The following is a 25,557-nucleotide window of genomic DNA, read 5'->3' as shown; positions in this document are numbered from 1 at the left end:
GTTCCACCTATAGGGTTGCAGACCCCTTCAGCTCCTTGGGTACTTTCTCTAGCTCCTCCATTGGGGGCCCTGTGTTCCATCCAATAGCTGACTGTGTGCATCCACTTCTGTGTTTGTCAGGCACTGGCATAGCCTCACAAGAGGCCATTATGCAGTTGTTTTTTGTTTCTTGTTTTTTTTTTTCCTATAAATATAACCACATTCATGCCTGTGTGAAGTTTTGTTCTATAGCCATTTGGCATAGCACCTCAAACTAAATAGATACCTAGAAATCACTAAACTGTCTATTTAAGAATTATAAGGCTGGGCAGTAGTGGCACAAGCTTTTAATCCCAGCACTTGGGAGGCAGAGGCAGGCAGATTTCTGAGTTCGAGGCCAACCTGGTCTACAGAGTGAGTTCTAGGACAGCCAGGGCTACACAGTGAAACCCTGTCTCGAAAAAAATTTAAAAATAAAAAAATAAAAAAACAAACAAACAAACAAGAATTATAGGGATTGAAGTTCGTATTTAATTGCTTCTGCTTTATTTTTGTTGCTATGAAAGGAACAAACATTATTCATAGGGGGTAGAGATGGACATGATAGTCTTCAACAATATGGTAGTTATATGTTACGCATAATGCAGTGGTAAATACTAGTTATGTGGTAAATCGTTTTTAAAAGATAATATTGAAGAAGTGCAATCAAAAAAGGCCCTTATATTAAGCACTTTCTAAACAACAGGCAGGATTAGGAATTACCTCCAAAATTCTGCTGTCTCAGCCAGGTGGCTTTTACATAGTAGAGAAGAAAAGTAAGACATCAGCCAGGTGGCTTTTACATAGTAGAGAAGAAAAGTGAGACAGGACCATATGGCTAAAACAAAAATCAAAAGAGAAACTTTAGTATCTGTGTGCTCCTTCAGTCTTCCCACAACTGAGACTCTGCCAAGGACTTGATGAAATTAGTCTACATTGTGGATCAGTGTATTAAAGCACACAGAAACCAAGGCAGAAGGATCATTCCTATGCCATCTATGGAGCAGGTTCTAGGCTTGCCAGGACTAACTACATAGTCAAACCTCATTTCCAAAAACCACACACACCTTAAAAACAAACACTACATTGTGGTACATATCAGGGACTGGCATGAATGATCTTGTCCATCGATCATTGAAAGCAGCATCTCTATAGCAATCAAGAGCTCTGAATGGACAGTGGAAGTCTCTTCAGACTGCTCAGAAGCCTTGAGGTGATGATTAAATGTTACCAGTCTCCTCCTCAAGACATTGTCTTGTTTGGTCTCTTCCTTTCTGTCATCCCCGTCATGGACAAAAAGGTCACCCTGAATTAAAACATATAAGAACCGAATTTAACATACATATTTTTCAGTGCATTTGAGACAAGTGGGAGCTTTCATTTCAGAGGATGGATACAGAATTTTATTTGCAAATCCAAGGCATTCTGACTTTGTAACTCTTTCCTTTAATTTGAACTTCACTGGATGACTCCTATGGGTCAGTGTGCAGGATAAACTGATGCACAAAAAAAGACTCGTTTTCCTCAAAGATGCCTTCCATATCACTCCAGAAACTGAGGTTTAACTCATCCTCTTGTGTCCTACATGGCCTGCATTAGTCAGAAAACAGCTGTTGATTATTCTGAAATACGATCAGCAATGAGATCACAGGAGGACTCTAATCTGAGCTGCCTTCCTACTTGGATTCAATAAAGATCCATTTATTATCCCTGAAAAACAATACAAAATGTTTGCTATATTCTATGCTCACGTAGTTTAAGACTCGGGTTAATAGTTCATGTTTTTATACTTGTCCTTTGGTTATTTAAAAGAGGAGAACAGTGAATTCATTATTTTCATCAAGGAATTGTGTGTGTACGCAGTGGCCTCTATGTAGAGCAAAAAGTCACTGACCCACTGTCAGAAAAACATGCTCTGTGAAGTGTTTTTTTTCCAGAAATGGAGCTGCATTTGCACAAATTGCTTCCTTCTTCCTCTCAGTGTCTCTTGCTAACAGCAGCATGCATTTTGCATGAGAGCTGGAGGGATTAAGATGCAAACCAAGGTCAAGGACCTCAACATAGCCATCTAGCATGCACAGGGATGAAGTCTACAACCTTTGCCTCATTAGCTCTCTGTCCCCTACTGAGTTAAGCAGCCATAGGCAATTGGAGAACTCTGAAGGTTAATTCTTTCTGCCCATAGGTAGAGTTACAGCTCAATGGACTAAGCCCTTAAAATGTTAACAATCCAAGCATGGAATTTTAAGTGGTAAAAATGGCAGGTAGTACAGCAAGGTTAAGTGAGTTGAAAATGGGCTTAAAGCGGTCTTAGTACTCAGCCCTCAACAGTTGCATAAAATATTCTAGAACTTTCACAGAGGTTACAATTTGAAACATGTTCCAACCATGTGATTGCCAGGAACTATTAAAATAAATAGCACAAATAGGCCAATTAAATATAGATACTAACAGCTTCAAACCACAGAAGAGAAAAGGAAGCTGCCTTGTTTTTCATCTAAAAACACCCAGGTGATTTTATTAGTGACGAGAGCAAATGCTTGTTTTGAAAAGCTGGATGTGGAGAAGTCAAACAAAACTGATGAATTAATATTATTTCTGCCCACAAGGGAGTCCTGCCCTAAGCTAGTGAGTCTGTATGCTGCAGTGTGCTGGTTTAATCACCTAAAGACCAGTTAGATGGAATATAACCAATGAAGCAACTGAGCATACAACCAGGCAGCCGCCGTCTTTGTATCCTATCTCTACTGGACACTGTGTAGGTCTCAGGGTACCTTCAGTGGGTACTCTGTATCTCTTCTCCTGACTTCTGTATCTTGATGGCACAGCATAATGTGAGAACACAGACAAGCTGATGCAATATGTCAACATGCTCATGTTCAATGAGAAATGAACGTTAGAATGAGCTTGTCTGCTCGGAAATAAAAAACCAGACCATCACTTGCATAATTCTAGATGAAGACTTAAAAACCAAGAGGTCTTTTGCCATTAGCACTGAGGATGCTGGAAAAGATTTGGAGCTTTTAAAAGATCATGCATGTTACATGTTGACCCATTCAATAAAAAATATCAGAAATACAAAGAAGTGATTCAAAAAGTACATGTTCTTTTTGCCAGGAAATTTGAATGTTTCTTTACACTTTTCAATGGTTAGTTGAAAAGTAAAAAATACCATAACTAGGAAAGGACAAAGCCAGCTTTCAGCTGAGGAGCCTAGGTCAGGCTTGCCCGTTGTCCTTCTCTAACTACGTTCTTATTATAAACAGTGAGATAGTAGTCCTGGTTTGCACTTCACAAGATAACTTGTAATAGACCAGTGCCAAGTGACCTCTTTAGAGAAGGAATAAAAACATGTGTAAAGAATAACTCTCCGATGGCATTACAGATGATAGTAGAGGTGACAATGGGACAGTCATTGTGACCAAAAAGTGTCTTACATGTTCTGGCTGCTACTGGTATGCAGATTTGAAGAATTATGGTGCTGAGGAGACTTCTTTTGTATTGGTTATTTTATTTATTTACATTTCAAATGTTATCTTCCTTCCCAGTTTCCCTGTGCAAAACCCCTATCCCAACCCCCCTCCCTGCTTCTATGAGGGTGCCCTCCCACCCACCCATCCCTGCCTCAGCACAATAGCATTCCCCTATGCTAGGTCATTGAGCCCCCACAGGAACCAGGGCATCTCCTCCCATTGATGCCAGATAAGATAATTCTCTGCTACATATGCAGCTGGAGCCATGGGTCCCTCCATGTGTGTTCTTTGGTTGGTGGTTTAGTCCCTGGGAGCTCTGGGGGTTCTGGTTGGTTAATATTGTTCTTCCTATGGGTTGTGAACCCTTTCAGCTCCTTCAGTCCTTCCCCTAACTCCATGCTCAGCTTGATGGATGGCTCCAAGCATCCACATCTGTATTGGTCATAAAGATCAAGAATGTGTCGGGATGTAAAGCAATGCTGCAAATAATCATACGATAGAATTGTTCCAGATGGGTGTTTCACAAAGTACATTCTCACAGAGAATACTAAACTTCTTATCTAATTTAATTTACAGAACTTCTTTCAAATAGTTAGCAACCTTCTTGATGAAGAAAACAAGGAGAAATGGGAAGATGCACAGCAGGTGAGGACGGGGTTATTTTAGAACTGTTGACAAAGTTAGCTAGATACAGTTCTTAAAATGCATTAACTGTCAATAGTTTGATTCTCCGAGAGTATCAAATGATCATGGAAATCATTCTAAATGAAAAAGCAGTCATCTTTACAGAAATCAAGCCATTATTTACAATATCATCCCATGGAAAAAATTTTGTGCGAGCATATGAAAAAAAGTGACCATGTTTAGCTAATTTGCAACTTCCAGAAACAAATATGTGATCACTACATAAATTAGCAATAGGTGTCATTCTGGTTTATAGACAATGGAAAACAAGATAATTTTAAAACTATATTTCAATAGAAGTGGTGTTCTATTTACTAATGAGAAAGTCAATTGCATTTCATTCATGCTTCACAGGAACTGCCTTCTGTATACAGATGTGGATTCTCATTCAGTTTTTAATATAAGCTCTCATAAACAATCATATTCAAGTTTCCCTTTCTGCTGTGCCTTATACGTTAGCGGTCTTTTTACTGACTTTGCTCAGTTACAAATGCTTTGCCCTCTCATACTATACTAACGTATGTACTGTGAGATTCTCTTCCTAAAGACAGAAAAGGTGTTTTACAGGTGAACAAAGTGGAAATATAGTTTTTAAAATTAATATGGGAATTTAATATATCTGAGCATGAAACTTCTTTAAGCTTTCTGGTTTACAGAATCCCAAGCTCAAGGCACTCTGAAGAAACAGAATGAGAATTTACTGAAGTTACTGAAGTAAACCATCCACTCCCTTCCTTCTGTATAGTCACAGCTAAGGCCTTCAGAAGGGAGGCATGCATGCCCTTTATTCCAGTTATGCTAGGATATCCATAAATAATACACTGTGGCCATGCACATTATCAGGTACCAATGCTGTGCTTCTGGCCAGTGCAAGGGGGAAAAAAAATCACCTTTTACTTTCAAACGTTACTCTATCTTCTTCTGCTCCTTTGAATTATACACTTGTCCTTGGCCTTCATCTAGAGGGCAGCCTTGTTCCCTCGCTGTGAGGAAGTGATGCCTTCACCTAGAATACAGCTGTCGTAGCTGGGCACATGCTTCCAGAATGCTGGCGCCTGTTAATTATGGATACATTTAGAATAAATGTATGATATTGTGTTTAAGACAAGGCAGCAATTCATCTCATGGTGTTCTTTACCAGGATGTCATGTGAGCAAGTAACGAATGGTATTAAGCATTCTTGTCAGTGGAAAAATCAGGAATGTGTAATCTGTATGTTTAGTTGTGACTTAGGATTAGTTTTATTCTCATTTTTATAATATAATTTCAATTGGAATGATTCTTAATAATGTTTTTTAAGATGATGGTTTGAAACTTTAAAAGAGGTTATTTTGTAGCTTTTACTAAAAGTAATTACAGCCACATGGTAAGCATGCATGACACAAAATGTGACTTCTTAAAATAAAAATAAAAAGGAAAAGGTGTTTAAAACTTACCAAAAATAATCCTTGTGATCGCTCTTTATCTTTAAGAAGTAGACTTAACAAAAACAATCTTGAAAATAGACCTCAATGTGACTTTAGTAAACCAAATGAGGAACTCTGACATCAGAATTTGTAAATGACATACATTTCTTAGCCATGGAAAGCCCACTGTTCATTCAACAAACCCAGCTAAGAAGACTCAGAACTGTATTTAGATAAAGACGTTTCTTAAATTGTAGCCTAAAGTGAAAGAAGAATGTACTTAATCACAGTATACCCTCCCTCTCCCATGACATACACATACATGCACATCCACCAACACCATGGCAGTGGGTTTAAGGCATGTAATTTCTTCTATAGTTCATATTACAAAGTCTACCCTTATGTCCCTGATTTATGCGAGTATAAACACTGTCCAGTTAACCTAATCTATCTAATGCCTATCATGTAAATAACACTGTGCCGTGCCTAATATCAATGACTATTCTAGGACAAGGACAGAAGGGGCTTGTCTATCTGAAGTCCCCATGATCTGGAATGTGTAAAATACTGATCACTAGGCTCTTATCAAAAAAGCTTGCCAGTCCTGCTCTATTACACTTAATGGCTATTGGGTAAATACAGTAAACAACAAGACTCTCTGCCAATGTGAAAAGCCATTTAACAAAAATGGGAGAGAATAAGGAACTTGATGCTGAACAAGCATGAAGTCAGAGGCCACTCATATTGCAAGCAGACCTAAGAGACCAGATCCATCACCGCAGTCTGTCTTCAGTCTGAACAGTAACTGGTCCTGCAGTAGAATCCTTCATGGGCTCCATTGTGCCATACGTATGGCATCACAAATCCACTTGGAAAATGGGCCATCTGTCCTCTTATGAAGTGGATTTCTCCAAAGCACAACATGCATCCTATATCCTTTCAAATGGAGACAGTTTTGAAACTTTACAACCAAGCTCATGGAATGGTGAATTTAGGCCACATACTCTCATAAGACAGATACACTCTGTTCCATGAAGGTTTCATTTCAAAGGGAGAAGTTACTGGACCTTTAATATGTCAGAAAAGGTTTTACAGTTTAAAAAGACTTAAGCACATCTTCACTAGGCTGAATTATTCTTACTACTACTAATTTTCCAAAGTAAGTACTTTAGTAAAAGTGAAGGGAAAGGGCATGCCAATGCTGTCTCCAAGAGTGAAAATTAAGCCTCTTGCTTTTAATTTGTGGTCAACCCTATATCATACAGCACTCACGAGCTTACGCACGAAAAGTAAGTGTGATACAGTAGAATCGGAAGCTTCAGGGCCCACAGGGCCCTCATTTATGTGATGGAATTTTAGAATTCCCACCTCAGGATTGAAAAATCTAGGTGAGATAAAGATTGACCTCCCAAAATATTCCCCAGGTTAAATACTGAGTTTTCCTGTGGAAGATGTGTATATGTAGGCAGATAGACGAAGTTGGTATATATGTGGTGTTTGACTTTTAGATATAACAACCATAGATAGCCCTCTGAAAAATACACACATCAGCTGACAGACTACTCATCCCTTTTCTTCCAGTTCCAGTCCCTCAGACCCCTTGCCTTCTGCTATCCAGACAATCATGTCTTTTTCTCTCCCACTGTGGCATTTATAATACAAAGTAACTAAAACTATATCAATTAATTTTGCATGATTTGAAGCTGCTCCAATGTGCATGCTCACACAGGTAAATAACACATATTTTCTCAGATGTCATCAATGTTACATATGGTATGAGCTTTTTCCAGGTTGTGGTGTCTTTGAAAAAACAGATCCTTTTGTGTGTACTGTGGTCTTGTCAAGGACACTTAGAGTGTGCAGGTAAATTGACTTGCCAGTAGATAGATGGATAGGTAACTAGGCAGACAGGTCGAAAACACAGGTACAGAAATCGATATATGGCAAATGAGACAATGGATACATACAGCCTCAGTTACTATAAGAGGCACAAAATGGCTTCAGCTACATTGTTAATCTCCTTGAGATTCTATTTCAAGCCTATAATAAGTATAATATTCTCACATAGATTTTTTACTTTCATGAATATATGTAAATTATTTATATGTTTGCTATGATTATAATCCTACAATTATTGCTAATGTTGTTCATACAATGACTAATAAAATTATTAGAAGTAAATGTTTCTCACAGGTGCTTATGATATATGTTTCTCCATATGAATATTAAGCTAAAAATTCAGAGTCTAATTTCAGTGTTTTCTTATGTAAGTCAGAATTTTTAATGGAAACATAATGTTATATGTGTGCAGACAATCTAACAGCAATTTCAGAAGTTTCCTTGAACTTCAGGAGTGATTAATTAGTATATCTTGTCACTTCCAAAGCTCTTGCTGTGTGACACCTGGTATCAGATTCAACTATTAATTTTAAAGCTAATATATGATTCCAGTTGCAGATGTTTCTCCAAATAAAGTGTAATTTTTTGTAGTATATCTTACTTTTCTAGTTATGTGTCCCATTATATGAACGTTTTATCAAGTCTAACTTGCTCTTATTTTTCTAGATTTACCCAGGTTCAATAGAGTTAATGCAGGTGATTGAAGATTTTATACACATTGTTGGAATGGGGATGATGGACTTTCAAAATTCATACCTAATGACTGGAAATGTAGGTAAGAAATAGGAACAGTCCTCAAAACCTTACTGAAATTAAATGCCAGAGTTTGTGCCACACGTTTCAAGTGTAATGTTCCTGTTTATTATCTTTAGGTATATGTGAAGAAATATATTGTGGAAATTTACTGGTTGTGGTGTAGATAGGCCAAGTCCCATGTACATTAAATACATATCCCTGTTTAAATGTGTACTATCACATGAGTTTCCTTAGGGAGAGATAACCAACCATCCATTTACCCCAGGTAGGGCCCTAACTGCAGAATAAAACAAAATTATTTCACTCAAATGCTAATTTGATAAACGAATATGTTTCCTAGATGTACTTATAAGAGCCTGCATAAGGGATTACATATGAGAGCATGGGTAATTTAAAGGTGCTGCATCACTGAAAGACCTACCCCAGCACAGATGAAGACTTACAAAAGCAGCTTGCCTAGAGCTCCCTTCCCAAATTGCAGGCAATTCCACTGAAAAGTCTCCTATCTCCCCCTGGGTGTTTGCTTAATGAATATAACTTGAAGAAGAGGCCTCTTGAGTCTTGAAATGCTCTTAGCTTCCTGCATTGTGTAACGATCATCAGAGTCCTGAGTCTTGCAAGGTACATTAACTACCTAAGTCTTATGTTCTCCCTTCCACCCTCCTTTCTCTTTTCTTCCATGTTCAATTTGACACAAATGCCCACTTAAGATTTCTTCCCTGGCTCTTACACTGCTTCTATCTACTCCTCCCTGGTGACCCTTGAACTTTGAAAGGGGTGATTTGGGTGTCTAGTTGTTTTTCTATTTTGAGTGAACATGGAACTACCAGGTTTTCCAATATGAAGTCATTCTCAGCATCTTAGACAGTTATGATTGCCAGGTAGTGACCACTCTACACTGAAAAGAATACATTACTCTCCAATGGGAAGGGACTTTGTATAAGTTACAACTTAATTTCACCATGTCCTAAAACCAAATGAAAGTGTCCCTAGCAATAAGAACTTACAATCCAATACTACCAGGCAACCAACATGCATCTCAATAGCCTGGATGGTTTCCATGGATTCAGGAAAGGTAAGATACTAGGAAGAGCCAGTTGTTTACCCAGTAACGTTAGGCCTCCTGTGAGTTTCATTTTCTAACAACACAGTGTCTCTTTTTTCAAACGCTCCAATTTTTGTTTTTTACTGTTATTCTAAACCTTTCCAAATGTGTAAACCACATAAGGGTTAGCATTATATAATGAAACACATTAGAGAATATGGCCAGGATTGCATATTTTAAACAAATGTCAATGGGTTTGGGGATTTAGAAGGATGAAGGTTAAAAGAACATTCTAGCATCACTTATATTAGCTGCTTTAGCAGAAGAACATTGTTACATCTCGTGATGTGGATGATGACATCTATCTAGCCTTCTGTGACTCCCAGTCACTTCCCACTAGCACCCCTGAGCCTTCTCATTCTAGGGTACAACTGTGTGGCTGCGACATATATTTCCACCCCTCCAGGGCAGGACAGGGAGCTCAAGATTCTGGACCCCTCAGGATGAAGGGGATGCAAAGCTATGGTCTCTCTCCTCCTCCCATGGCTGGACCGGAATCTGAGAGGCTCCAGACATGGTACCCTGGCTGCAAACTGTCTACTGGCCACACATGACAGCTGAAGTATCCCTTCCAAACAGCCATCTTAAATATACTCCCGCTCAATGAACAGCTTGTCCCATTTGCTTTTGAATAACTGATAGTCTCCCTTGTCTGTTATTCTTTCTATCTCTTCTTCATTTTTTTTATTGGCTCACAAGTTCTGTAGTGCTTTAAAACCTCAGTTGATATGGCAGTCTAAATTGCCCAGATCTGCCGGAGACTCCCCTACCTTCTAAGGATCAGGTCCTGACATGCTGTTTAGCCAAAGCCACGGAAGCATCATGTAAGGCTCAAGGGCACTGAGGAATTCATTTCCGTATTCTTTTAAGATGATGCTTCTGTTAAACCAGAGGAACCGGGCATCAAACACCCCCTGTTCCATGCACATTTTGTTCAATAAGGCCTTTTTTTTAAATCATGTTATCATCCAGTCCCTGATACTCTTTATGAACTCTACTGACCAGAACTAACTGTTCCTAATGGCTTTTATGAGCCAGTTTGTCAGGGAATAATTTCCCTCATACTGCCCTTGATTATGCAGCCTTTGTGTCAGGGAGACATGAGTAGTTTGCATTATTCTGTTTCTCTACCCCATGGCACTTAGACCGATTCCATCTGCAGCTATATCCCACCACCACATGAGCCAAACTTCAAAACCATGTGCTTCTTGTTCAGCAGCCTTTCACAATCCAAACAATTATTATGGTTTCCTATACTGGACTATTCAGAAGGTCCATGTTTGTGCAATAGATCATGAATTCTCCTTTTTTATGTTAAAGAAAGGACCTGAGAAATATCTTCTATCACTTTGATCTAGATCTCGATCTGACTTTTCCCCAAGATTCCATGTATAGGGATCCCACAATGAACTCTTTAGTAGAGATATAACTTATACTTTTTTACCTTCAGATGTAGCTGACAAGAAACAGCAAGGCAATGCATCCATCTCATGCTCGGGTTTCTATATCCTTCCTCCTGAATCAGAAACTAGGGCAGAAAGATAGTATCTGCACATCTGTTTTCCATTTGCACCCCCTTCCTTGTGTACACAAGTACTTTCCAGACAGAAACGGTCTCAGTTACAAACATTTTCTATCACCCAAAGGAAGGGCTCTGCAATTGCTACCAAGCCTGCTTATAATCCCACCTTTTATGTAATTTCTCCAGGGATTGCAATATATTTTCTAGTTTAGGAGTCATTTGGAGGCTATCCCTGTCGTCGAATGAGAACCACTATAAAGCACAGATGAAGATAGCAACCATGGGATCCACCCATCCCAGGGTACTCTGCTCTCAGCTCTGTATATGTCAGTTGAATGCAATAGCATGGCAAACTGCACATACCTGCCACTACAGCAAGGGGACATGTACCTCATATCACACAGGGAAAGGCATATTCTATGTGGGACAATTGTTCTTGAACATTCCAGCCTCAGGTCCATGCTTTCTCACCTGTTTTAAAAACCATGCAATTGTTCTTCCCCAACTTAGCCTAGGTTCTGGGAATCTCCTTTCACGTTCTACTTGTGTTATATAACTTTTCCTGAAGACACCTGAACAAGTGTCATTGCAACTGATATCGGCCCCAGTGACAAGCTTAAAAAGTGTTCCGTGAAAGTACAGCTTGGTGAGCCAGTGAGTTTACTGGGCTTGCTTGCAGAAATGTGGGTGAAAAGTCACTTAGAGGGTCACCAAAGGCAGCTGTATAACTGAACAAAAGTTGTGAAAGAAAGGCGCATTCCCGCAACTCTGTCTAACCTGCAGGTGTCTCCACAGGAGAACATGCCTTCCTGCAAGAGGTACATACAGTGTGTGTAATAGTACAGAAAGCCCTTTGAGAATTATGACCTTCTAATTATCCTGAATCCTAAAAGTTTTTGAGTTTCCTTAGCCTTTTAAGTTTCATTGACTTCCTGAGTCTTGTAATCCTCCCTCCTCCGTCCAGGAATCAAAATTTCAATGTGAAGAAAGCAGTCAATACATAATTGCACACACACACACACACACACACACACACACACACCAGCACACCTGTGCATACATGCGTGTGCAAGCACACCCCCCTCTGCATGAACCTGTGAAAATGTCCATGTGCCCACAGGTTTTTCCTGTGCATGTTTCTATAGAGGTTAATATATCCTTATTTTGTTTTCATTTGCCAAGTGTTCGTTGTTATCTATCAAATATAATTTACAATATTACACATCAATGATTTACAAAACAAAACATGGAACCTCATTGTCTCCCATGCATATGTATAGGCTATTGAATCACTTCCTTACTAAGCATACCATGATAGGTTTCTGTGGAGCATTTCAGAGTGCTTCTCAGGGACATGTGACCGTGCCACTGCTGGGGTTTTCTGAAATACCTTCCAGGATGCCATAGGTTACTCAGATCGCTGTTGTGGAGTCTAAAATGGTAAACACACCCACAAAAGACTACTTCTTTTCCTTGCTGTTACCTCTGCATTTCATGAGATTCTTAAGAAGAGCTAGCCCCCCATGCCTTGTTTTCTGCAGAGCCAACAATAACTGCATTAAGCAAATGGCATAGTTCTCTTTGCAGATGAAAATTAGTAAAGAATAAAGGAATTGTCTTTTTCATTATTATACAAATTGGTTTCATGAAGGATTAGAGTTTTATTATTTCCTTAATACTTCCTGCCCTAATTTTTACTGTGATTCAAAAAGATCTTCTTCTATTTGCCATGCTACAATTATCTTCATATAAAGACAATGGAGCTCTGGGTAATAAGGTGTTATTATTATTATTAATCTGAGCACTGGTCTGAAGGGTTTGAGACATGTCTGGTCTACATAAGGAACTTTCAAAAACAAAATAATAAAATATGTTATTAGATCAATCTCAGATATTTAAACTACTGTAAAGCAGTGCGTCTCAGCCACTTTGGGGCTGGAGTGACCCTTTCACAGGGGTCACCTAAAACTATCAGTGAGTCACGGCCACTTTGGGGGTGGAGTGACCTTTTCATAGCGGTCAACTAACACTATCAGAAAACATTGATATTCATATTATGATTCATCCAAGTGACAAAATTACAGTTATGAAGTAGCAACAAGAATAATTTTATGGTTGGAGGTCATTGCAACATAAGGAGCTATAATATATAGTCATAGCATTAGGAAGGTTGAGAACCTTTCCAAGGAAACAAAGGTAATTTCTAGTCAAGTATGTTTAAATTTTGCCTTAATCTAAACTATTTCAAAATAATATATCAAATTATCTATAGTAGTAGTAGTGACAAAGTATTATGTCTAGAATTTAAACATCATTAGTAAATATTTATTTTATACATTTATCTTGTTTCACTATTAGTATATTATGGCATGTTTTGCATTTACAATACAAAAATCCCAAATTACTGACTGACCACTAATAAGAAGTCTTATGTATCACTGATTTGCCTCCAGGTAATGCCTCAACCCTTACTGTATGCCTCAACCCTTACTGGTGACTGTAACTGGGAGCTATTCTGTACCAATAGGGATTTCCCAAAATTTACATACAAGTGACAAATTGCATGACATGGGTGATTGCTAAATGTTCTGGAGGTGTAGCAGAAGTTAGAACCAATAATGTGATAACTTATTTCTAAAACTTTATTTTTAAAATGATGGTCTTACAGCTGAGAATAATAACTTATGCTGAAAATCATGGCCTTAATTTATTGACAAAAAAAGATTACATGTTCTAATTAACTTCATTGAGAAACAGCCAATATGTCTTGCAATAGTTTCTTCAAAAATAATTTCAGTAAAAAGTTTCAACACATCTTCAATTTAAAAAAAAAAAAAAAGTGTCTCCATTTATATCACTATCTGGCAAATGAAGATTTACACTTTGCTAAAAACTTATATGATTGGGAGAATGTAAAGAGAATATCCAAGCCGGGCGTGGTGGCACACGCCTTTGATCCCAGCACTCGGGAGGCAGAGGCAGGAAGATTTCTGAGTTCGAGGCCAGCCTGGTCTACAGAGTGAGTTCCAGGACAGCCAGGGCTACACAGAGAAACCCTGTCTCAAAAAACCAAAAAAAAAAAAAAAAAAAAAAAAAAAGAGAGAGAGAGAGAGAGAGAATGAATATCTAAATACAGTCAAATTTTCAAACCCTGTCTTGAAACCCCCCCCCCAAAAAAAATATTCAAAAGATATATATCAAAACTTTTAATATGCCATTGGGAAAATAATTTTATAAAGAGAATTAAACCAAAGTAAATTTTCTTCCCTCCCAGGAAATTTCATGTGTCAGCTCAATATTCATTTAAGATGTAATTTTCACAATAACTTCATGTAACATATTAAATTTACTCACCTTACGAAGACTAATTTATTTATTTATTTTTACTATGGAACACTTCTCAAATGTGTGTGTCATCCTCACTGGGGGGCCAAGCTAATCTCTACATCATTCCAATTTTAATGTATGTGTTGCCGAAGCATGCACAAGAATAGTCTATTCATTACAATTAGTTGTTTTACTTTTTTACTTAGAACTAGAAATGTATTCATTGACCTGAATCCAAATATGTTATATGTTGTTATCTTATGGATTGTGCGTTTCTGCGTGTACACAAACACTTCGGACTGGGTTCGTACTGAAGAGCTTAAACATCCTGAAAGAGGATAGGCTGCGAAAGGAAAATGATCAGAGCATGATTTTTATTAATCGGACTTTCTTAAATACAAGGAAGGATTTTCAACCTGCCCTTGAGTCCCCTTGAAACTGCCGCGCAGTCAGATCATGAGTGGAGAAGAGTATCTGGTAGGCGGATCAGAGCGATCGTGGGCGGTCCGAGCGAGTGGGCAGAGACGACGTAGGTGGGTCGGAGCGATCATGGGCGTCTGACGATGCTGCATTTTGGGAGATCTGGGGAGGTCTTCTCAGTAGCAATTTTTTGCTCCTGTAGGGGGCGCAATATAATGTTTAGAGGGAGAGTGGTTAGTGGAGGGAGACCCCAACATTTCAGCCCTTAATATTTAAAAAATTAAATTTGCTGGACTGGCACAAAAAATATATTTATGTTCTATCAACCTGCCCAGGAGCAGCTTGAGGAAGAAATCCAGTGTAAGGCCAGTCAGAATTTTATTTTACCACCAGGGATCTTTTAGTAAATCCTCAATTAGAAAAACCTGATGGGGGGGCGGGGGGGTTGTTTTAACAGATCTCGTGAAAAATGTAATGTCACCTCCCCCCTATTTCCCAGGCCTAGGTAGATACTAGAATATGAATGTAACTTTTACATGATATCTTTAACATCGTGCCCTAACACCAGTACTACTTATTAAGACCAAACCACGATATAATGTTTAGATGCTGAAGGGTTTTTGTCACAGCTCCTGTAGTGAGGTGAATCTGAATAGCACTTGCTGCACTCCTTCTAGTCTGGATGTAGTAGACCTGCTTGAAGACAAAAGCCAAACAGTTGAATAGGAACAGGATAACAACTTTTTTGGGAAAGGCCAGATAGTACTTTAATTAGTTGCAAATTAGCAACTCTAGGTTCAGACCATAGCCCCAGGTGTGTGGGGGAAGGGGCAGCTTGAGAATTACAGAACCACTGTGAGCTCCTTACCAGAGGAGGTCGAGCCAGACTTAACTCTGTCCAGTTAATAAGGATTTTTAGCTTTCTTTATTAATATTGGAATTATTACTAGACCAGTCTAAGATTGAATTTAGAGAAATTGGTCACAATGGAGGAAGGAGGGGAATCATTATAACTCCTCCTAAAACTGATCTTTATAAGTCAGATTTCACAGTTTCTAATGTTCTTATTTTAAAAGTTAAAAGCTTGAAACAAGGCAGCTTAGCTTGCCCAATTTTGNACCAAGGCAGGCAAGCAAGGGAGTGTTAAAAAATATAACTTTAAATCAGTTTTATACTCAGCTAACTCACAGGTCAGCTTGGCATACAGACCTTTTGAAAGTCGTCGTACTTTGCAGCATTCTGTGGAGAAAACACAAGCTTTTCTCTACCCCATAAGGGTAGCTGTTTAGGATTAGTCATATAACAAATGAGATTTAAATAATGTGCACAGGGATATTTCCTCCCTTTCTTGTTAAAAGGGAAAAGATTTTTTAAAAGTTTCACAGTACCTTGAAATAAAAGCATCCATTTGTAGTAATTGATTAAGTCCTCAAGAATTAATACCATTAGGTGGAATATAATGTTTAGAGGGAGAGTGGTTAGTAGAGGGAGACCCCAACAATGGATTACATTCAATTTTTAAAAAAAACAAAATGACTGACTAGCAAATTAATAATTTTTCACCATTTTCTGTGAGATTGACTCCACTAATGCAAATGAATTACTGCAGACTCTGATGCTGTAATCCCATTACTCAGAGTCAGAAGAAGGAGAACTGTGAGTTCTAGTACAACCTAAACTTCCGAGCAAGACAATCACCCTACATGTAAGATGTCAATAGAAGTGGAGCCAACAGGCACCTGCAGACATGGCTCAGCTATTAAGAAAACCGACTGTGCTTACAGAGGACCTGGGTTCAATTCCCAGCATCCACATGGTAGCTCATAACTGTTTGTAACTCCATTTCCAAAGGATCTTATGACCTCTTCTAGCATTGTTGGGCACCAGACATCCATGTGTGCATAGATATCAATGCAGATAAAGCACCCATACACATCATTCTTAAATCATAAAAAATTTACATAAGTAAATAAATACTTAGTATGCTTTGCATGTGCCACGCAAACCAAATGCTGGAAATGAACTATTTAAAGTATGTTTATATTTCAAGACTATTTTGCTTCAGTTAAATGTGTTGTAAACATTAAATTATTCAATAAAGAAGAATGAGAAAATAAAAAAATAAATATTCCTAGAGAAAGAAGCGTTCGATCATTTATGATAGACTTTGAAGTTTTGCTGAGATCTTTTTTACCATTCAAGATGAAAGGAAGCAGTTAGCAAGCAGATGGTTCCATTGCGCACCATTGATTTTTATCAAAGATGATTAAGAGATGTCTTGCTCAGCTTTAAAAGTATTCCTTCATTTATAACTCTAGTTTAGAAAACCAATGCCCTCTTCTGGCCCTCATGGGTACCTGCATGCTTATGGTACATACACACATACTCAGGACCACATCAATACATACAAAAGAGAAGAAATAAACTCTAAAGCAAAAACTTGTGACATTCTAGAATTATCTGGGAAGACAACCTTATTTGAAAAATTACCTCTATCATATTGCGGTGCAGGGATATCTGTGAGTCTCTCTCTCTCTCTCTCTCTCTCTGTGTGTGTGTGTGTGTGTGTGTGTGTGTGTGTGTGTGTGTGCTGGAGGGATCACCATTTTTATTTGATGTAGATATTACAGGACAGGACTATTATTTAGATAACAGGTCCTGAACTTTATAAGAAAGGTAGATAAGCTTACGATTCTCTGCCAGCCAGTCATATACAGCATCCTCTGGCTCCTGTTACATTTCTTTGGCTATGGAGTGAGTTTCTTGGTCAGAATTACTGCTTTGTGGAACATCAAGTAAGTGTGCCTTCAAGACCCCCATGGACACCTGCCTTGACTTCCCTCAGTTGTAGACTATAAACTGGAATTGTAAAAAAATAAACCTTTGCTTCCTAAGTTGCTTTAGATCAGGATGTTTTAGCACAGCAGCACAGAGAAAACTAGGACAGATAGATGTCTAGGTTGAGATTGTGTTTAGAATATAAGCGCTTTGTTTTGATTTTTTAAAAATGACATTACTATTTATGGAAGTAAAGAAAAAGATGAGAGCCATTATGAGACAAGTTTCTGAATTCTAAGGACAATTTAGAATCATTGAAGCTTGACTTGGTAAGAGTCCTGCTCTGGTAGGGAGGCTCTTAAAGCAGAAAATGGAGCTACAGCTACTGGGAAAGACTGCAAACACAATTAGTGTGAGGAGAGATAAAGGGCTCTTAACTGCAATCAGTGTGTGACATAATGAAGAATCAAATTAGTAAAGTATGGATAAAAACCAAATGTGGGAATGAATTTGAGATTCTCTCTGAGGTTGGAATTGATTGGATTCCATAACTGATGCTACTGTGAGTGTACAGGGAGAAATTGAGACGGCATTTATTCTGAAAGCATTTGAAACTATCTCTCACATGTCGATATTTAGAAAATACCCATCCCCAAGTGACAACCAAGAATGAGACCTTGAATTTTAGCACAGAAGTCAAATCAATAAATATAGATGATGATCATCCACACAGAAATAAGGTTTGGAGCTGTGTATGTGTTTTCAATGATCAAGACAGCACTGTGTTATAAAAAGAAGAGAAAATGAGGAGCCACAAACTCTGAAAATAATTAGGGCAGGTGTCAGAGAATGAATGGTTAAAGTTAGTTTGTACAAGCATTGACTAAAAGTGAAGAAAAATTAGTGTCAAGTAATAAACACCACAGAGAACATTTTGAAATAGCATATATATTAATATTTACCTCTAATAATTTTAGTGTGTTATAGGATTTTTTAAGTATGTAATTATTGATGCCATGACATCAAAATTCTAAGGAAAAGTAGAGACACACTAAACAGGGCATAAATTTTCATGCTGTAGGTGGCTACCATGGTCATATCCTGAAATTTTGGTTCAGTTGTCTGCAAGAATTTGCTTGGCACAGATATATGCTGCTGTGTTCAAATACTGCTGTGCCACAACTGTTCTTAGGAAGTACTCAATGTTGACAATATCAGACAAACAGAATGGTTTAAAGCCTGATAATATCTTCAAATACTGGATGTAAGGATTTTCAACTGTAAGGAATTTCAAGTGTTGTTCTTGAAAATATTTTTCCATTTCTTCCCCAGGACACCAGTAGTGCAGCTATCTCAGATACACTAAAGTAAATACATGGTTTTCTTTGTGACATGAAATATCATGGCTTAATCCTGATTTAGAAATATGGATTAGTGTGCTTTTCAGAATGAACAAGCATATTTCTGAAATTGAATCTGAATAAAGGCATACAATTTCAACATCTTTTTTCCCTCCACAATGCCTTTTTTATCAACATAATATCTGTTGTTTCTCAATTTTACAGTGAAATTTGATAACCACTTTGGTCTAATATCTTGGTCCTCCATGGAGGAGGACCAGCAGTTCCATCGGATGCTGAAGGCTGTGAGCAAGGCCTGGCTTCTCCTTCTGTGCTGAGTTTTCCCTCTCTCTGCCTAGCTGTGTGCTTCACACATCTCTATCACTTTCTCAACTTCTTTCCTTAAAAACAAGATACATGTTGATGCGAAGGCCCCAAAATAGAGAAAATTTGCATATTTTGTATTACTGACGTCAGTTCAGTTAGCTAGACAGTGGTGGCAGGTAAACGTGTAAGGAACTCTGTTACCTCCTAGCCAGACACATGCAATAAGTGAGTGAATTTCCTTTCCTTAAGTCAGAAAAAAAAAATTAAATTATTAGTTTCTTTCTATAGTACTTTCATACAGCTGCTGTTGAGGAAATACTTCAAAAGTCTTTTGAAACCAAGACATTGAATTATATCAACACAGAATTCTTTGATTATTTCATTTTTATTTGATAGTAATTATTCCAGAATGTTGGATTCTCCACTTATTCCAAATGTCTAGGGTAGAAATTATGGGGTGGTTAATGCACGTTTTCTTTTCAAATTTTCTAGGATTATAAGCAATACAAACAACCAAGGGATTATAGGATGGGCTCGAGTGCACCTAGCAAAGAACCCCAGTTTAAAGCATTTCCTAGGGCCAGAACAGTAGATTATTAATTCACATATTTAATTCACTTTATACTATCTCAGTATCTCATTAGCTACATGCCATGTTCTGTTCTTGGTTCTCAGGCTTTGTCAGTGAGTGGATGTGACAAAGCTCTCACTTTTGTGGAATTGTGAATTTTATGTTTTGTATTAATGAGACACATGTCAAACAAATACCATCCAATATGCCCAATGGTTATAATTGCTAGGAAGAGAAATAAAGCAATCTACCGGATTTTGGAATACAGAGTGAAGACAGGGGTCCCATTTAATGCTGAAAGGTCAGGAAAGGCCTCTGATCAGTGACATTCAAAATGGCATAAAGGCTCAGGGAGAGTCTGAGCCGCAGTGGCGTGTGTAGGAAGAACGTTTTGAATGGAACACAAGTAGTACTTAAAAGCTATGGTGCGCCCAAGTGCATTGTACACTGGAGTAATGGGAGAACTCTAAGAATGTTGAAGTGACCATGCATGACCATGAAAGCAAAGCTGTCAAAGAGGGAACACGAAGGGAGATTGGGAACACATTTGACTAGATTTAAAAATAGCAAAAATGAGTGCAGACTTGAGCAGAAAAGGGTGTAATTGGACCCGTGTTTTAGTGGATTTATTAGGACTACAAAATGGGAAATGATCAGGCTATACAGGATGTGAGAGGACGCAGCTGGGAACAGTGAGAAGATACAGGGGTTGGGATAGATGACTGGAAATGGTAAGAAGTTATCTTGACAGTTGGTCTGGCAGGTTTTACGAACAGTTTTGATAGGCTATGAACAAAAAAGGATGTTCTTAGTTTGGCATGGTGATGCTGTTCAGCTACTGTGGATGCTGATGCAGGAAGATTTCATGATTTTCAAGATTCTCTAAAGATAAATAATAAACACAAAATAAAGGTTCAAGGGCATTTCTTTGTAGCTGCTCTAGTACAGTTTACATCAAAAATCTCTAAGGTAATTATTCAAGTGTGTGTGTGTGTGTGTGTGTGTGTGTGTGTGTGTATGCACATGCATATATGTGCATTTGTTTGTAAGCGTGTGCGTGTGAATATGTGTATGCATGTGTGTATGTATGTACATATGTGTTTATATGTGTGTGTGCATGTGTGTGTGTACATTGTGTTAATCATTTACTGAAAGCTGACATATGAAAGCAACCTCAAAATCATAAATATCTCTTAAATATAGGAATCTACATGTGAAGTGTTGAGTGTCTTTCTGGATCAGTGGTCAGAAAAGTCACTTCTTTCATTGTAAAATGCTACTATAATGTTCTGTGAATAATTCTTTGTTCCTTTCTTATACTGTGTTTTCTTCAATGCTCAATAAATACAGAGCAAAGCTCTTGTTTAGGGACAGACACAACAGCCAGACATCAGCATAGACAGATCAGACACACACAGCAGACAGGCAACACAGACCACAACCTATAGACAGATGGAATCTGTGTTTCCACATTACATAGGAGTCCTAACCTAGACAGTCTAATCTAACCTAGATAATAGTCTAGACTAATTTCATTTCTGTTCTCAGGGAGACTGATCAATTTTATCATGGAAGCCAACACCATCCTACTTCCATCACATCTTCTGAATTCTGAGACAAGAGCCAGAGTGAATGTCATTAAAATAACTTTATAACTTTGGCTCAGATTAAGCTGTCAGTTAAACAATGAAATAAGCATGGTTTCCCAATGAATTTTTAATTTAAATAAGCTATATTTTATCTGAAATGTTGGTGTTTCTTTTTTATATTTGTGTCATAGATTCTCAATAACAGAACTCTTAAAAATCAACCATGCCCACTAGGAGCTGGCCAACTTTCCTATACTTTGTATTTTGTAAGAACATTTTCTATTTAAAAATATTTAAAAATGAGCATGTGAAACTTTGATGTGTAATTAAAATACATGTTTGAAAGTATCTTATCACTCCAGCTTCAAATATTATCTCTCATAGGGAAATTATCACAGTTAGAAATCTAGACCTTAATATGGAAAACATTAATCAAGTTATCTAGTTGCAATATCAGTAGAGTTTTAATCTCTTATAAGTAAATTAGGGTGAAAATTAGTTACATAAATATCTATGCTTATATAATCTGTTTTATGTACTTATGTTAACAAAATTATTCATCCACTTCTTATTCAATAATATTTTGGTCACTGAAAGTCTTTAAAGCACTTGACTAAGCATTCTGCCTTGTTTTATATAACTAACTCTCCTAAGCTTTTCTACATTATCCTGATATTCCAGCTTCTAAACTGAACTGCTCTGCTGTGACTACCTTATTTAGTCATTCCTAAATTACTATTAAATAAATTTTGACTCCTTTTTCCTTATTGGCTTGCCTCCAAGAAATTATATAAACTTTTGGAATGTCTTCTTTGAGGTACCTCAGGTTCGCATCTTTTGAGTACGCATTTTAACGGTAATTACAAAGCATCAGATAAAGACTAGTAGTCCAAATATCGATTTCCAGAAGTCTCATTGGAGTACAATGGATAGAAAACATTTCTATTCATTGCATCCTCATTTCTTATGCTCTCCTAACAAAAGTTCAGGTCATACTCTAGAGAAGTTCCCAAATTAATGGTGTCTAGGTGTTCATGGTGCTGTTTTTCTTGACTGCCCTGTTGTAGGTGTGTGGAAGGCACTCGCATAGTTTGTCCTGTCAGTAATTTGCCTTCAGAATAAATGACGTTTTCCTTTGCATCTCAGTAACTAACAGTTAAAGATTTGTTTCTTTCTTTTGTCCAGTCAATCACCCTCGAATCCACTTCTGTTCTATTAAAAATTTACGTCAAATTATCCTTTTAAACTATGACCCTCAGGTAACTTATGCATATGTTCTGGTTTTGCTCATCACGTTAAATTATTCCTGACCATTTGTTTTCTTTTGCAGCAACAGTCTTCATAAATACTTATTTCGTTAAAATTTTTAAACTGTTCTTTTCTGCCCAATTATTCATACCATTAATACGAATATGAATTTTCCTTCTTATACATGTTATCTAACATGTCTTAGCCAAGGAATTGTTTTTTTTTCTTTTTTTTTTAATTATTAGTATTTTCTTTATTTTCATTTCAAATGCTATCCCGAAAGTTCCCTATGCCCCCCACCCCCGCCCCTGCTCCCCTACACACCCACTCCCACTACTTGGCCCTGGCCTTCCCCTATGCTAGGTCATATAAACTTTGCAAGACCAAGGGGCCTCTCTTTCCAATGATGGACGATTAGGCCATCTTCTGCTACATATGCAGCTAGAGACACGAGCTCAGGGGGTACTGGTTAGTTCATATTGTTGTTGCACCTACAGGGTTGCAGCCCCCTTCAGCTCCTAGCCAAGGAATTGTTATGGACTTGTTCCTCAGTCAGTTTTGACTCCTACACTTACCATCCCACAGAGAATGGGTTGCTATAGGAACAATTTTCTGTCTCTACCACATAGTCTTTATTTTGTATTTATTTATTCTTTAATTGTTCTATTTTATAAACATTATTTTCAAAAACCTTGACAGTAAAAGCAATCATCACACTAAAATTAACCAGATTCGAAAATCTATACTTCTCAATAAAATTGTTAGAGTAGTCATTGTGATGCCTTGGAGCCTCCCATTAGGGTTTTGTATGTTTGCCATTGAATATTTTGTTCATCTTGATCTCTAAAACCCAGGACACATAAGCCCAGTATACAATATTAGCAATAGAGAATGCATAAACTTCCCAAGACCTTAGAGAAAAACAATGGGAAATAAAATAGAAACTTTCCTGTCTAGCCAAGGCCTGCAGGCCTATGAGGGGAAAGACTGCAGCCTGTAGAGTGAATTAATGTAACAGAGATGGTGACGTTCATGTTTAAATGTTCTGGGTAGTTATCTTTTAATAGAAAATAATAACTGCAATATTAAATTTTCTGATTGACCATAGGAGAGTTATTGATTTTCTTATACATTGACAAATACACCTAGCCATAAAAGTCTTCAATTTGATTGTCTGTAGTCTCCACACTGAAGCTACTGAGGAACGTTTAGCATTTGAGAGCTATGAAGAGGGACTTTGCAAGAGGGAGTAGCTTTGATCTTTATTTGAGATCTCCCAGTGCCTGCAGCCAGGGAAGCTTTTTCTGACAGGGGAGGGAGCAGAAGGGACATCTGGGACACGGGAAGGCTTTTTGTTTCCATGGAGAACTTCGATCTAAAAGTTATCAGAATCATAGGCTTTTCCGTGGTGAGTTCTTTCCTTTTGTTTACGATTAATTCCTTTAAATTCTGGCAGATTCACACTTGTGAGTATAAATGGAAAATTAAAGTCTAAAGCCTTCTGGAAGCAAGACTTAAAATTTTAAACTGTGCTGGTATCTACTGGTTTATCTGATAGTGTAAGGACTTAGAATTATTTAAAGTGTCATATTGTATCCTTCCTGGTAATTTTGTTCTTTAACTGAAAAGATGCTACCGTATGTGCCACTATGAAAGCTAATCCTGTTTCAGCTGTTTCTATGGAAATAATTGCTCATCTCTATGACAATAGTGGTCTGATTCTGTAATAATAACCATGTAAAGAACAAAAGCAATGAGTCCCTCATAACAATTTATTTCCTTCTTTTCTGCTTGCATGAGTCTCCTGCTTTAGAAACGCTGTCTTGCTTTATTTGGCGGACACCAAGAAACTTGTGCTGACTTCCCCCTCTTTACCAAAATACCCTTCGCTCAGTATGAGGCTTTGATCTAAATTTGCAAACCGAAAAACAGACTCAGATTAGAAACCCACAGTCTTCTGTCCTAGCAGGTGGGGAGGGGGCAGAGAAGCTTTTCTGTGGCTTTCCAAAAATGCTGGCCAGGTATGAAAGGACACTCCTGTAGTCTCAGAACTCAGTCTTCCAGTCAAGATGATAGGGCATTCAATGCCATCCTGAGCGACATAACAAGACCATGTCCAATAAAAAAAAAAAAAATAGTAGTAAGATAACTTGTGCTGGCGTTCAGACTTGACACATGGCTAATCACAGTCAGAGAATAACACAGGTCACCCCATCACCAACGTCCTCTGATGCTACTCTCAAAATAAAGTAAAATAAAATAAAAACTTCCCTGAGTGGTTACTGCCATGATTCTATGTTAAATACATTTGATAGCTGGAAAGTAGTAGCACCTTTATTTTGTAAAGCACACAGAGGGACAATTATGGGTTTTCCTACTGACTGGATGTGTCACTATGGTGACATTATTCCAGTCAGTCTGACCATAGACTCTTCCCCTAGAATATTTTAAAAGTGCTACTGAAATTTGCTACCCTGTATATTTTTTTAAATATCTAATTATTATGCTTGATACACATTTTACAATGAGGAAAATGATGTTGTACTTCTAGGCAGATAGTGTAATAATCAACACAATGTGATGTGTGATGTAGGTTGGGCATATGGCACAATTGCCTTCTGGCATGTAATGACAGTAAACACCCATAAGGATTTCGATGGCAATTGGTATCTGAAGGAGAGACTCCGGTTTCCTGTGCATTTATGTCATGAGCCAAATTGCAGCTCCCTTGAATTATTTTTAGAAGACAGTATTTTCTCCCTTAAGTTGATGACATCTAAATGTTTGTCTGCCAGATTTTATTGTTTGTTTTTATATGTATCAAACAGCCCTATCATCTGCAGAATTTACAAATGTCTTAGTAGCCCTGGTTCTTAAGGTCCCCTCTATAGTTGGAAGAATTTGGGAGCTTTTGAAACCTACAAAAACTTCCTCCTATCCATGTGCTGATGAGGCTCTGTCTTCCTTAGCGTCAGAGACAGGGTAAAATCAGGGACATTCTAGATGGTATGACCATAGGCAACAATTAAAATTTTCTGTAGGAAAAAAGTAACTTCAGATTGCAAATAATTTCTCACCATGCTCATATGGTTTC

General features: G+C 37.8%; 1 protein-coding gene and 1 non-coding gene across 2 annotated transcripts in view; one reads left to right on the top strand and one right to left on the bottom strand.

Annotated features, from left to right (window-relative positions):
- Adgrb3 (adhesion G protein-coupled receptor B3) overlaps positions 1–25,557 on the top strand; it is a 719,524-nt gene that overhangs the window by 346,523 nt on the left and 347,444 nt on the right. The window contains exons 11-12 of the mRNA XM_021197371.2: positions 4,068–4,136; positions 8,147–8,255. Of these exons, the coding sequence (XP_021053030.1) occupies positions 4,068–4,136; positions 8,147–8,255 (178 nt within the window). The remainder of the gene's footprint in view (positions 1–4,067; positions 4,137–8,146; positions 8,256–25,557) is intronic.
- LOC115064088 lies at positions 14,246–14,349 on the bottom strand. The gene has a single exon (XR_003843950.1). It is a non-coding gene; the product is annotated as a U6 spliceosomal RNA (small nuclear RNA).

This window comes from Mus pahari, chromosome 5 (genome assembly GCF_900095145.1).
Source record: "Mus pahari chromosome 5, PAHARI_EIJ_v1.1, whole genome shotgun sequence".
NCBI classification, from domain to species: domain Eukaryota; kingdom Metazoa; phylum Chordata; class Mammalia; order Rodentia; family Muridae; genus Mus; species Mus pahari.
The sequence above is the reverse complement of the archived record's forward strand: the minus strand, read 5'-3'. Positions and strand labels throughout refer to the sequence as shown.